At 44.8% G+C, this 14,275-nt stretch overlaps 1 protein-coding gene across 1 annotated transcript; it reads left to right on the top strand.

Moving 5' to 3' along the window:
* Positions 1 to 1,015: 1,015 nt before the first annotated feature.
* LOC144989591 (uncharacterized) lies at positions 1,016 to 12,461 on the top strand. Its single transcript, XM_078942303.1, has 5 exons — positions 1,016 to 5,211; positions 9,446 to 9,548; positions 10,227 to 10,383; positions 10,460 to 10,524; positions 12,063 to 12,461. The coding sequence occupies exons 1-5, from the start codon at positions 1,283 to 1,285 to the stop codon at positions 12,459 to 12,461; spliced, it is 4,653 nt and encodes a 1,550-aa protein (XP_078798429.1). The 5' UTR covers positions 1,016 to 1,282.
* Positions 12,462 to 14,275: the final 1,814 nt, after the last annotated feature.

The raw sequence follows: 14,275 nt of genomic DNA, 5'->3' as shown, positions 1-14,275 counted from the left end.
AGGCATTGAGAAAACACTGAGTAGTTAGGAATATAAAAGATCTTAAAATTACTTTTTCTTTGTGTTTATTTAATTCTATTAAAGAAAGTTTGATAAGAATCACGGTACCGCGATTTACCTGCAGCTATGACAGTTTGCGGAAAAGTCCCGTCCCTTTAACTGTCTCCAACAATCATTCTTGAAGGCTTAATCACATGTCATCAATCTGACCAATCAGAAGTGCTTAAAGTCTTCACTTCCTTGTTCTTAATTCTGCTGATAAAGTCGCTCAGTTCTAACAAAAATACCAGCTAAAGCTCGCCTTAGCGGTGTAGCTTTCCACAGAGCCCGGTGTCAGACCGTGAAACAAGTGGACAATACAATGAAGGTCAGAGACGCGAGTCTTTCTGCAAGTTTTCGGCAGTTTTCACAATACATCTCCCGTGATGCATTGGCTTAAAGGGCCAGTGTCCCAGCGCACAATGAGTTGTCCTTGCGAAACGCCTTGAAACCACAACAAACAAACAGTTTCTAAATTTTCTAATTTAACTTTCATTTCATCTCTTAGAAAAAACAGCCGCAACATCCTGCTTTTCCGGCCACAATTATCACAAAAATGCACGTGAGATTGCGGGCGCGGGGGGGGGGCTGTCGATCAATACAGACCGTGAACTTCTGTTTTTTTTTTTTTTTTGGATGCTGGTGTGCCGCGGGATTTTTGTCAAGGTTAAAATGTGCCGTGGCTCAAAAAAGGTTGAAAAACACTGACTTAGACGACCAAACTATGCACCATCTGAGGCAACAAACTGCCGATAAATACTGGTTCTGGATCTTCTTATTTAGATCTTGAGGCATGCTGAGTTGAGTGGACACAGCTGAGTCGAATCAGGGACCAAGCAGAGAGGGGAGGGGGAGGAGAGCTGACAGAGGCACCATGACAGAAAAATATTTTTTTGTAAAAACAATAGCTAATGCCCCCCCCCCCCCCAGAAAACGACCCCTCCCCCATTTAAAGCTGATTGCATCATTTTACTACATATCACACCACCAATGACGTCATTGATACATCAGATGAAAACATATGATGTCATATGATGTCACATGATGTCATATGATGTCATATGACGTGTAATCATCTGCAACAACATAGTGGCAAAAGTTTACTTATAGACCCTAAACTTCAGATTTTGATGAATTTTTGTATACAGGAGTCGTCTAGCGCAAAGAACCGGATATCAAGCAAGACAAAAAAATACTTTCGGTTAAAAAGAACCTTTGTTTAGAAACCTCAGTAAATCATACCATGGAACCATTAACAAGCCAGGAAAACCAAACTGCAGGATTAAAACCCTTAAGCTTTGCTGAACTCATCTCGTTTCACCCAGCTGCATCCCTTCCTGTGAAGCCGGTGTCTGTCCTCAAATCAACCCAGCCGGAGGGAATCAAACCTTTGGCAAAAGGAAAACAAAGTGCAGCAAGCACTGCAGAGGCACTTAAAGAAGAGAACACTGCTCTGAAAGAAGAAGTAAAGCGTCTGAAGGAGCTTATCTGCCAAAAAGATGAGAAGCTGACGGAAGCTGTTCTGAAAGCTGCTCAGCTTGAAGAACCGATGAGCCACAATAATAAACCTTTAGCTAAAGTGGACACCTCTTTGAGCTGCCTGACAAAAGAAAGGCAGCAATGGGAGGTAGAAAAGTCCTCTTTCATGCAAGAAATCGCTCAGCTAAGGGAAGCTCAGAAAGAGGCTGAGGTGACCCATAAGAGAAGACTCTTCAAGAAAAAGAGACAGATCGTCCGACTACTCTGTCGGATGGACGAAGAAAAAACGGAGCAAGAGCTTCTTCTAAATGAACATCAGCTGGCAATAACAGAAGCACAGAATCAGCTGGCCAAAGAAAGAGAAGACTGGCAGAGTCAAATAACCTCCCTCCAGCAGGAAATGGCGGAATTAAGAAAACCTTGTGAGGAGGTTAATGCATCCAGGACAAAGATCGCAGAACTAGAGGGTCAGATTGAAGACCTAAAACTGGATCAACAGAAGAAACATGATATGCTGCAGGAAGCTGCTCAGAAAGCAGCTCAGCTTGAAGAACAGATGAGGCACAATAATAAACCTTTAGCTAAAGTGGACACCTCTTTGAGCTGCCTGACAAAAGAAAGGCAGCAATGGGAGGTAGAAAAGTCCTCTTTCATGCAAGAAATCGCTCAGCTAAGGGAAGCTCAGAAAGAGGCCGAGGTGAACCATAAGAGAAGAATCTTCAAGAAAAAGAGACAGATCGTCCGACTACTCTGTCGGATGGACGAAGAAAAAACGGAGCAAGAGCTTCTTCTAAATGACCATCAGCTGGCATTAACAGAAGCACAGAATCAGCTGGCCAAAGAAAGAGAAGACTGGCAGAGTCAAATCACCTCCCTCCAGCAGGAAATGGCGGAATTAAGAAAACCTTGTAAGGAGGACAAGGCGTCCAGGACAAGGATTGCAGAACTAGAGGGTCAGATTGAAGACCTAAAACTGGATCAACAGAAGAAACATGATATGCTGCAGGAAGCTGCTCGGAAAGCTGCTCAGCTTGAAGAACAGATGAGGCACAAGAAAGAACTATTAGAGAAAGTGGAAACCTCTTTGAGCTGCCTGACAAAGGAAAGGCAGCAATGGCAGAAAGAAAAGTCCTCTTTCGTGCAAGAAATCGCTCAGCTACAGGAAGCTCAGAAAGAGGCTGAGGTGACCCATAAGAGAAGACTCTTCAAGAAAAAGAGACAGATCGTCCGACTACTCTGTCGGATGGACGAAGAAAAAACGGAGCAAGAGCTTCTTCTAAATGACCAACAGCTGGCACTAACAGAAGCACAGAATCAGCTGGCCAAAGAAAGAGAAGACTGGCAGAGTCAAATCACCTCCCTCCAGCAGGAAATGGCGGAATTAAGAAAACCTTGTAAGAAGGACAAGGCGTCCAGGACAAGGATTGCAGAACTAGAGGGTCAGATTGAAGACCTAAAACTGGATCAACAGAAGAAACATGATATGCTGCAGGAAGCTGCTCGGAAAGTTGCTCAGCTCGAAGAACAGATGAGCCACAATAATAAACCTTTAGCTAAAGTGGAAACCTCTTTGAGCTGCCTGACAAAAGAAGGGCAGCAATGGGAGGTAGAAAAGTCCTCTTTCATACAAGAAATCGCTCAGCTAAGGGAAGCTCAGAAAGAGGCCGAGGTGAACCATAAGAGAAGAATCTTCAAGAAAAAGAGACAGATCGTCCGACTACTCTGTCGGATGGACGAAGAAAAAACGGAGCAAGAACTTCTTCTAAATGAACATCAGCTGGCATTAACAGAAGCACAGAATCAGCTGGCTAAAGAGAGAGAAGACTGGCAGAGTCAAATCACCTCCCTCCAGCAGGAAATGGCGGAATTAAGAAAACCTTGTGAGGAGGTCAATGCATCCAGGACAAGGATTGCAGAACTAGAGGGTCAGATTGAAGACCTAAAACTGGATCAACAGAAGAAACATGATATGCTGCAGGAAGCTGCTCGGAAAGCTGCTGAGCTTGAAGAACAGATGAGGCACAAGAAAGAACTATTAGAGAAAGTGGAAACCTCTTTGAGCTGCCTGACAAAGGAAAGGCAGCAATGGCAGAAAGAAAAGTCCTCTTTCATGCAAGAAATCGCTCAGCTACAGGAAGCTCAGAAAGAGGCTGAGGTGACCCATAAGAGAAGACTCTTCAAGAAAAAGAGACAGATCGTCCGACTACTCTGTCGGATGGACGAAGAAAAAACGGAGCAAGAGCTTCTTCTAAATGAACATCAGCTGGCAATAACAGAAGCACAGAATCAGCTGGCCAAAGAAAGAGAAGACTGGCAGAGTCAAATAACCTCCCTCCAGCAGGAAATGGCGGAATTAAGAAAACCTTGTGAGGAGGTTAATGCATCCAGGACAAAGATCGCAGAACTAGAGGGTCAGATTGAAGACCTAAAACTGGATCAACAGAAGAAACATGATATGCTGCAGGAAGCTGCTCAGAAAGCAGCTCAGCTTGAAGAACAGATGAGGCACAATAATAAACCTTTAGCTAAAGTGGACACCTCTTTGAGCTGCCTGACAAAGGAAAGGCAGCAATGGGAGGTAGAAAAGTCCTCTTTCATGCAAGAAATCGCTCAGCTACAGGAAGCTCAGAAAGAGGCTGAGGTGACCCATAAGAGAAAAATCTTCAAGAAAAAAAGACAGATCGTCCGACTACTCTGTCGGATGGACGAAGAAAAAACGGAGCAAGAGCTTCTTCTAAATGAACATCAGCTGGCACTAACAGAATCACAGAATCAGCTGGCCAAAGAAAGCGAAGACTGGCAGAGTCAAATCACCTCCCTCCAGCAGGAAATGGCGGAATTAAGAAAACCTTGTGAGGAGGACAAGGCGTCCAGGACAAGGATTGCAGAACTAGAGGGTCAGATTGAAGACCTAAAACTGGATCAACAGAAGAAACATGATATGCTGCAGGAAGCTGCTCGGAAAGTTGCTCAGCTTGAAGAACAGATGAGCCACAATAATAAACCTTTAGCTAAAGTGGACACCTCTTTGAGCTGCCTGACAAAAGAAAGGCAGCAATGGGAGGTAGAAAAATATTCTTTCATGCAAGAAATCGCTCAGCTACAGGAAGCTCAGAAAGAGGCCGAGGTGAACCATAAGAGAAGAATCTTCAAGAAAAAAAGACAGATCGTCCGACTACTCTGTCGGATGGACGAAGAAAAAACGGAGCAAGAGCTTCTTCTAAATGACCATCAGCTGGCATTAACAGAAGCACAGAATCAGCTGACCAAAGAAAGAGAAGACTGGCAGAGTCAAATCACCTCCCTTCAGCAGGAAATGGCGGAATTAAGAAAACCTTGTGAGGAGGATAATGCATCCAGGACAAGGATTATGGAACTAGAGGGTCAGATTGAAGACCTAAAACTGGATCAACAGAAGAAAGATGATATGCTGCAGGAAGCTGCTCGGAAAGCTGCTCAGCTTGCAGAACAGATGAGGCACAAGAAAGAACTATTAGAGAAAGTGGAAACCTCTTTGAGCTGCCTGACAAAGGAAAGGCAGCAATGGCAGAAAGAAAAGTCCTCTTTCGTGCAAGAAATCGCTCAGCTACAGGAAGCTCAGAAAGAGGCTGAGGTGACCCATAAGAGAAGAATCTTCAAGAAAAAAAGACAGATCGTCCGACTACTCTATCGGATGGACGAAGAAAAAACGGAGCAAGAGCTTCTTCTAAATGAACATCAGCTGGCACTAACAGAAGCACAGAATCAGCTGGCCAAAGAAAGAGAAGACTGGCAGAGTCAAATCACCTCCCTCCAGCAGGAAATGGCGGAATTAAGAAAACCTTGTGAGGAGGTTAATGCATCCAGGACAAAGATCGCAGAACTAGAGGGTCAGATTGAAGAACTAAAACTGGATGAACAAAAGAAAGACGATATGCTGCAGGAAGCTGCTCGGAGAGCAGCTCAGCTTGAAGAACAGATGAGGCACAAGAAAGAACTATTAGAGAAAGTGGAAACCTCTTTGAGCTGCCTTACAAAAGAAAGGCAGCAATGGGAGGTAGAAAAGTCCTCTTTCATACAAGAAATCGCTCAGCTAAGGGAAGCTCAGAAAGAGGCCGAGGTGAACCATAAGAGAAGAATCTTCAAGAAAAAGAGACAGATCGTCCGACTACTCTGTCGGATGGACGAAGAAAAAAACGGAGCAAGAACTTCTTCTAAATGAACATCAGCTGGCATTAACAGAAGCACAGAATCAGCTGACCAAAGAAAGAGAAGACTGGCAGAGTTAAATCACCTCCCTTCAGCAGGAAATGGCGGAGTTAGGAAAACCTCGTGAAGAGGTTAATGCATCCAGGACAAAGATCGCAGAACTAGAGGGTCAGATTGAAGACCTAAAACTGGATCAAAAGAAGAAAGATGATATGCTGCAGGAAGCTGCTCAGAAAGCAGCTCAGCTTGAAGAACAGATGAGGCAAGAAAATGAACATTTACAGAAAGTGGAAACCTCTTTGAGCTGCCTGACAAAAGAAAGGCAGCAATGGGAAATAGAAAAGTCCTCTTTCATGCAAGAAATCGCTCAGCTACAGGAAGCTCAAAAAGAGGCTGAGGTGACCCAAAAGAGATTAATCTTCAAGAAAAAAAGACAGATCGTCCGACTACTCTGTCGGATGGACGAAGAAAAAACGGAGCAAGAACTTCTTCTAAATGACCATCAGCTGGCATTAACAGAAGCACAGAATCAGCTGGCCAAAGAAAGAGAAGACTGGCAGAGTCAAATAACCTCCCTCCAGCAGGAAATGGCGGAATTAGGAAAACCTTGTGAGGAGGATAAGGCGTCCAGGACAAGGATTGCAGAACTAGAAGGTCAGATTGAAGACCTAAAACTGGATCAACAGAAGAAACATGATATGCTGCAGGAAGCTGCTCGGAAAGTTGCTCAGCTTGAAGAACAGACGAGCCGAGAAAGGCAGAAATGGAAAAAAGAAGAGTCCTCTTACATTACCGAAATCAAAGAGATCATGTCCAATCTGAATGTAATGCAGACCGAGATGATCGATTGTGAAGAATTCTCCTAGAAAAAGGTCGTCCGGCTACAAAAACAGAATGAGAAAAAGACTCTTTATTGAAAGAAATGGCTGAATTAAGAAGAAATTGTAAGGAGCTCAAGGCAGCTTGTTACCAAACTGAAAAGACATTTTTGGAACAGTTCTCTAATAATGAGAAGGCCATGCATAAATTAAAAGAAACCATCAGAGAAGAAGACGCCATCATCAGCAAATCTTTAGTAACCTTGAAGAACCAGCTGCTGCAAGGAACCCAACAGCTTCAGATGGTAAAACAGGCCCATCACAAGAACAAGTTGGACCTTGGCTTGAAACTACAGCAAGTGGGAGAAGAGCTGAAGCAAGAGAGGATCCAAACAAATCAAGCCAAACTCAGCTTTGACCTGGAGGTAAAGGAGTCCACCAAACTAAGAGCTGCTTTGGCCCAAGTCCAGAGAGAACTTGAAGGCCAGCAGCAGCAGCTGGAAGAAGAAAAGTCCAGCCTTTCCCAACAAGTCACTCACTTCAAGAAAGTTGTTAAGATGTAAAAGAAAACCATCAGAAAGAGGACTTCCAGGCCCAAATACATCAACTGCAGCAGTAGGTGGATGAGCTGAAAAAGAGGACTACAAAGAAAAGTCTTGATCAGAGGTTCCTGAACCTGTTTAAAAGGTCCACAGCTCCGGATAGAAAGCATTCTTCCTGTGACACCCCCACCACCACCACACACACGCACACACACCAAGGCCCCCCCACAACCACACAGACACAAAGTCCCCCCACAATCCCCTCCCCAATAAGTCTTTAGCCCTTTAGCACCTTAGATGGAGTTTTGATGTTCTAAGTAGAGCAAGCTGTAGGAAAAGCTCCAGTGTTAAAGAGTGAAACTTTTAGTTAGTATTTTACTGATAAGAACCAGTGTGGCTTTTTCTATTCTAAATGCGTATTTTGTAAATATTTATCTTTATTCTATTTTTTATTCCATTGCACTAAAATTAACTTTAAACAACAGCTCTTTTAAGTTTAAGCTAGGTTTACTTTAACAGTTTTGTTTTAATTTTTGTTTTGTTTGATTTAAAGAAAATTATTACATAAGTGACAGTACAGTTTAATTTTTTTTAGGTCAGGCAATTGCGTGGAAAGTTACCCCCCCCCCCCCTTTTAATGCTTGACACTCAAGTCTAAACAGGGTTTTCTCCAGGTGCTCTGGTTTCTCCCTCTGTCCAAAAACAAAAATCCCCCAAATTCTAAATCCTCCAATTCTTAAAAGTAAAATTACAAAGCAATAAAACAATAATAACAATTAAAAAAAAATTCCCCCTCCTTGAATTGCCACCTTATCGCGGTGGAGGGGTTTGCGTGCCCAAGAAAATCCCCATTTGATAGCCCCAGCCTGGGCCTATTGATGCTAAGGGATGGGCCAGACTAAGAGCAATTCACACAAAGAAAGAACAATGACTTGAAACATTATCAAGGTTGAGGTTTGTTCTGTCTAAAGCAGGGCTGCTAGTTCCTGCTCCTCCAGATCTCCCACCCTGCCTGTTTTCCAGCTCTCCCTGCATTCCTTCCTGGTGGTTACCTGGACCAGGTGTGTTCATTCCATCAGAATGTGGAGACATCTGATTGAGTCAATCAGCAGCTAGCAGGACTTGGAGATCTGGAAAACAGTCAGGGTGGTAGATCTCCAACACCAGGAACTAGCAGCCCTGAGTTACCAAAGCCTTAATCTAAATGAAACAAAGCCCCACTGAGCCTCAGTCACAGCTGTCCTCACAGGTGGAAACAGGCTGTCTGTAAGGAAAAATGGCAAAATCTGTCAAATCAGTCCCGGCCTGAAACTGAAAACAGAACCCAAAGTAAAAATACTTTCAAAGCAAATGGTCAGGAATGACATTTTTCACCTGTGTCGTTGTTGTTTCACTCTGAGATTTTCTAAAGAAATGGGCCAGAATTAGAGCAGTTCCATCACTTAACATGCAGAAGAAGAAGTAAAACTCTCTGCTGTGTGTTTCTGAAATACATACGTACTTAGGCCCAGAAGTACGGTGGCTGAGAGCTGCAAGACACGTTTACATTTAAAATACGACAAATCCCAGTACAAATGAACAAAAACTGAAACACAACAGCAAAAGCTGTCACACAGGTTTTAACGGAAAGGGACGTAATATAAAATTAATTGTGTTTGATTTCTTTTTACCTTTGTTTATTAATGCTTTTTTATGTGGACATTTTAAACACATGAAACAGTCCAACAGCATTTTTTATTGTATGACTACAGTCAAAATTGTTAATAGAACACTGTTTATAAAGGTAAAGTTTTCACATCACTTCCAGTATTAAGGAAATTCCCTTTCCATTAAGCTTCCAAAACGCGACGACAGAAGAAAAAGTGAACAAAAGCGAGCAGTTGCTATCTGAAAGGGAATTCCTTTCAAACCAGAAGTGACGCAAAAACTTTACCTTGATAAACTGTTTTATAAAAAAGATTTTTTAATGTAGTAATACAATAAAAAGATGCTTTTGGACCGTTTCATGTATTTATAATGTCCACATAAAGAAAAGAGTAATAAATAACTTTAAAAAATCAAACACAATTGGTTTTATATTACGTCCCTTTCTGTTAGAAACCGTGTCTCCGCTTTCATTGTTGTGTTTCTGGATTTGTTCATTTGTACTGGGATTGGTTGTTGTATCTTAAATGTAAACCTCTCTGCCACTATACAATAAGTCACAACACAATAACTCAAAATACGATAACTCACAACACAACACTGGAGAGCACTGCGAAATGCTCACAAAGCGACCACGTAAGACGAATCCCAGAGCGGGAAATCAAGTAATTTATTAAATCAAAACCAAACGGGCTCAATGAACACTTCCTCTACAGCACCCCCAGAACCCCCCAGGATGTGGCGCTACGTCAGCTGGACAGGAAAGTGGCTGTACGTGTGCTGGGACCACATCCAGTACGACTGGTTAGGTAACATTTCCTTCCCGCTGTACTACAAAGTGAGTGAAGGAACCTTTGTAACCAAAGATTGTGTCACACAGAAACTACGTACAATCTGTGCATTTTCCACGTCTTTTGTGATACATGCGGGATATACGTAATTCATCAGTGTCTCTTGCATTCGTCGTTGTGCAAAGATGTCCGTCCATTACGCCCGACTGGTCTTTGCATCGAAATTTTTGCATAGTAGAGAATTATGCAGTTTATGTGTATTTTACGAAGTTCATATGCAAATATTACATAAATCTTATCCAATTGTGCATGATTTTTGGGAGATGCAAACACAAATGTGTGATTTTCCATGACCGTTCTACTTATGTCTAACAACCTTTTCACGCATGTACCACCAATGTATAACTCTTATATATCGTATACGGTGCCCATATCACATTACAATTATGTAATTGACGCACAAATCACTAATGAATTGCAGCTAAGAAGAGCAGTAATCATGCTCGGTTCATGTTCTTCGTTGTTCTTCTCTGGTTTTAACGTGGATTATACATCTTTGAAAATTTCCTGTCAAGACCACAACTTTTCACACTTTTTCCACTTATATTCACGTATGACTAAATTTTATCTGTGCAACATGTACTTAGTGTCTGCGTAACATGACCCTCAAACAAAAGTCTACGAACATGCTAGGTGAGTTTAAAATCCTCCTTCTCTGTTCACAGGTCATGTTCAGGGAAACAGGATACTATTACGGGAAGGTCTACATCACCGGTTGGCACTTTATGGCCTTCCCCATGCCTCAGGTTGGAGACTTTGAGTTGATGGTGCACGGCCGATACGAAGGAGGGGATGGCCCAATCAGGAAGATTCGGATTAAGGGTAAGGCCCAGCGTCAATGCAGCTCCTTAAAATACTTTGGATTCCAGTCCGATGTGAACTGCTCCTCCTTCTGCAGGTACAGCATCCACGCTGACGCCCGCTCTCAGCCTGGTGTCGATGGTGCTGCTGGCGCTGTGCACCGTGGGATTGGAAATGTAGCCCCGCCCAAAGTGGGAAGCAGAAACAGACATGAATCCTGTTGGATTGGCTCATCACGCATTTGGCCACTTATTAACCCCTCCCATATTATACCTCTGTAGTAAATTGTTCTAATGTAAGTATACACAGAAAATGGTTCATTTATAGACACATAGAGCTCTAAATGTATCGATTCTTGATTAACAGGATTTAAAGCCTTTTCTTCCCTAATAACACTCACTTCTAAAGTGGTAATTACTTAAAATGTTGTTAGAAGCTTTATGTTTTTTTAGTCAGACTCAAAAATTTGCTTTGTTTTGGCACTATTTTATGTCTCATACTGGAAAAAAGTTTCAGCTTTCATAGAAGATCCTGATATATGTGTGGGTGTGCATGTGTGTGTGCATAATTGAAGAGCAGTAATAGTAGTTAAGTAGTAGTAGCAGTAGTTCTCATGCTGATGCTGGGAAGACGCTAAGATAGTCGCTATCCCCCCAAGAGTTTCACCTCCACCTTTCTGTCAAACAGAGTTGGACACACACACTTCTGCAAACATGTTTATATCACCTACAGCTAGGTAATTCATAAAAGCAAATATGAGATAACTTACATACATTATTCCAACAGGAGGCGCCTGAGTAACCCTTGCGCTGTCCTAGGCATGTTAACATTGGGAGAGGGGTCATCTAGACCCCACAAGACAGTACACTAAGCCCTTTTTTTCTTCAATGATTTGTGATCTTCACTGGTGTCCATGGATTACATGAAATCCTCTTCACTTTTATCCGCCTTTATTATGGTAGGGACAACACGTCAATGTAAGGATCGGGTCATCTGGACCCCATAGGAAGACACAAGGGCTAAAGAATGGAACTGAGTCCTTGAGGAGAAATTGATCATTTTGTTTTGCCGCAACTCTATGACGCTAAGTCTTTCATCTATGGTAATAGAGCTGGGACAGAAAAAGCCTAGATCAAATTTGGCAAAATTTGCACCGCGTCAACGTGTCGCACCAAGCTTCTTCCAAGCTTGGTGATGAAGCTGTCGGGTACCGGGGTCCAGGGCGGTTAGGTTCACCTTCACTTCCGGGTTGGGGCTTTTATTTTGTTAGGTTCCGGTTCGGTGTTCTGTTGTGCTTCTGTGGACTTGACGTCTTCATCGCCAGCACCTGTTTTACTCACCAGTTGTCAATCACTGTTGTGTGTGTGTCGGGTGGCTTATCACATGTTTTTATTGAATATTTATGTGGGTTTCTGTGTTGCATGACTTTGTAGTGCATTCCTTGATTCTTTGCATGAACTCTTGCATGGACTGATTGGTGATGTATGACACCTGCTGATGAGCCGCACCTGAAGCACACAGGAGTCTATAAAGCGGAGAATGTTTGACTGAGCGGGGCGCGAGGGGAACCAGGAGAGGATCGCTGCGGCAGGTGCAGGCTTTGGACCGACAGCGGAGGAAGCCCCCCCCCCGAAGGAACGCTCACTGGGTGAAGCAGCTCGGGGTGAAGTGGTGTCAGAACGGGTCGCCCTACGAGTCAGTCAGATGATCGAGCGCTGGCTCGCAACAGAGGAGCAGCACCACCAGAGAGCGGCCAGGGACCAGCAGGAGAGCCGACTGGAGAAGAGAGGCGTGTGGTCGGATCGAGGGGGGCTGCAGAGGACAAACCCCAGAAGCCGTCCGAGGTGCTGAAAGACCACCTAGCTCCATTGGAGTTGCCGCCGTCTCTGGAGCCTCTCATCGCCCTAGTCATCAAGATCGACAATCGACTGCAGGATCGCCGACGGGGGCGCCGGTCGAACGCTTCCTTTTCCCGGGGACGTACTGACGACTACGAACCCGCCCTCTTCTCATCCTTCTTCGGTTGCTTCCACAGACTCTCCTGTAGTTCCGTTAGAGGAACCCATGCAGCTGGGTCGTGGTCGTTTATCCCCATCTGAGCGCTGACGACAGATAGCGGCGGGTGAGTGTCTTTACTGTGGTCAGCGGGGACATTTCTGTAAGCACTGCCCAAATGTCTCCGTTCGTCATTAAGAGTGGGCACACTGAGGAACGGAGGGCATGCGCCCACCTGTTCAAAATCCACCTCCTGTTTTCTGGAGGGTCATGTCATGTCTAGGAGTGGGGGGTTTCCTGTTCAGGCCTTATTGGACTCAGGGGCTGAACAGAACCTCATGGATGCCGAGCTAGCCAAACGGGTCAGACTAAAGACCAAGTTACTCCCCCGTTCTTGGCAGGTTATCTCCCTTAATGGAGAGGCTGTCGCCACTATTGACCAGATTACTGAGCCCGTCCACCTCATACTGTCTGGGAACCATCACGAGCATACTCGTTTTTTTTCTGTTTGACTCACCACATAATCCGGTGGTTCTGGGGTTTCCTTGGCTCCTGGCCCATAATCCAGTCATTGACTGGCCTAACAACCGTATAAACAGTTGGAGTAATCACTGTCACGAGGTCTGTTTACGCTCAGCTCGGCATCCAGGGGCTGATTCCGCTGACCCAGTAGGACAGCCGTCCTCACCCGACCTCTCCAAGGTGCCCTCTGAATACCACGATCTGGGAGAGGTGTTTTCGAAATCCCGGGCTCTCTCATTACCTCCTCACAGGCCTTATGACTGCTCCATAGAGTTGCAGCCCGGTGCTACACTCGCCAGGACTCATCTTTACAGTCTGTCTAAGCCTGAGAGGGAGGCCATGGAGCAGTATGTGACTGACTCTCTTCGGGCGGGCCTTATCAGACCCTCTTCGTCCCCAGTGGGAGCGGGGTTTTTCTTTGTAGGGAAGAAGGAAGGTTCTTTACGGCCATGCATTGATTTTCGTGGGTTAAACGCCATCACTATTAAGAACAGTATCCTCTTCCTCTCATGAACACTGCATTTGAGTCTTTGCAGGAGGCCCGGATCTTCACTAAATTGGACTTAAGGAATGCATACCACTTGGTGCGTATGAGGGAGGGTGACGAGTGGAAGACCGCCTTCAACACACATCTTGGACACTATGAGTATCTGGTGATGCCGTTTGGTTTGTCCAACGCTCCAGCTGTTTTCCAGGGCATGATTAATGATGTGTTACAGGATTACATCCATCATTTTGTGTTTGTGTACCTGGATGATATTCTCATCTTCTCCAGGACCCCCAGCGAACATAGGCGGCATGTTCGTCTGGTTCTCCAACGGCTCCTGGAGAATAAACTGTTTGTGAAGGCCGAGAAATGTGATTTCCACTCCTCTAGTGTATCGTTTCTGGGTTTTGTAATCACAGGTGGGGAGGTGCGACCTGATCCGGCTAAGGTCAGTGCGGTGGTGGATTGGCCCATCCCGGCCACTTGCAAACAGCTCCAACGGTTTTTGGGGTTTGCCAACTATCTACGCCGTTTCATCCGGAATTACAGCTCAGTCGCAGCCCCCCTTACGGGTCTGACCTCCACCTCCTCTCCTTTTCTTTGGACGGAGGCCGCTGAGGGCGCTTTTCGGGACCTTAAACGCCTTTTCACCACGGCGCCGGTCCTTGTCCAACCTGATCCCTCCGCCCAGTTCGTTGTGGAGGTTGACGCTTCGGACACTGGGGTTGGAGCTGTGTTGTCCCAGCGTAAGGGTGCGGACAGCAAGCTTCATCCTTGCGCCTTCTTTTCCCGCCGGCTTAATCCGGCGGAGACGAACTATGACGTGGGTGACAAGGAGCTTCTGGCCATCAAGTTGGCGTTGGAGGAGTGGAGGCACTGGTTGGAGGGGGCGGGTCAGCCTTTTGTGGT

The sequence above is a fragment of the Oryzias latipes genome, chromosome 23 (genome assembly GCF_053564925.1).
Source record: "Oryzias latipes strain Hd-rR chromosome 23, Olatipes_Hd-rR_3.1".
In the NCBI taxonomy this organism is placed as follows: Eukaryota; Metazoa; Chordata; class Actinopteri; order Beloniformes; family Adrianichthyidae; genus Oryzias; species Oryzias latipes.
This window is presented reverse-complemented; position numbering and strand designations above follow the sequence as displayed.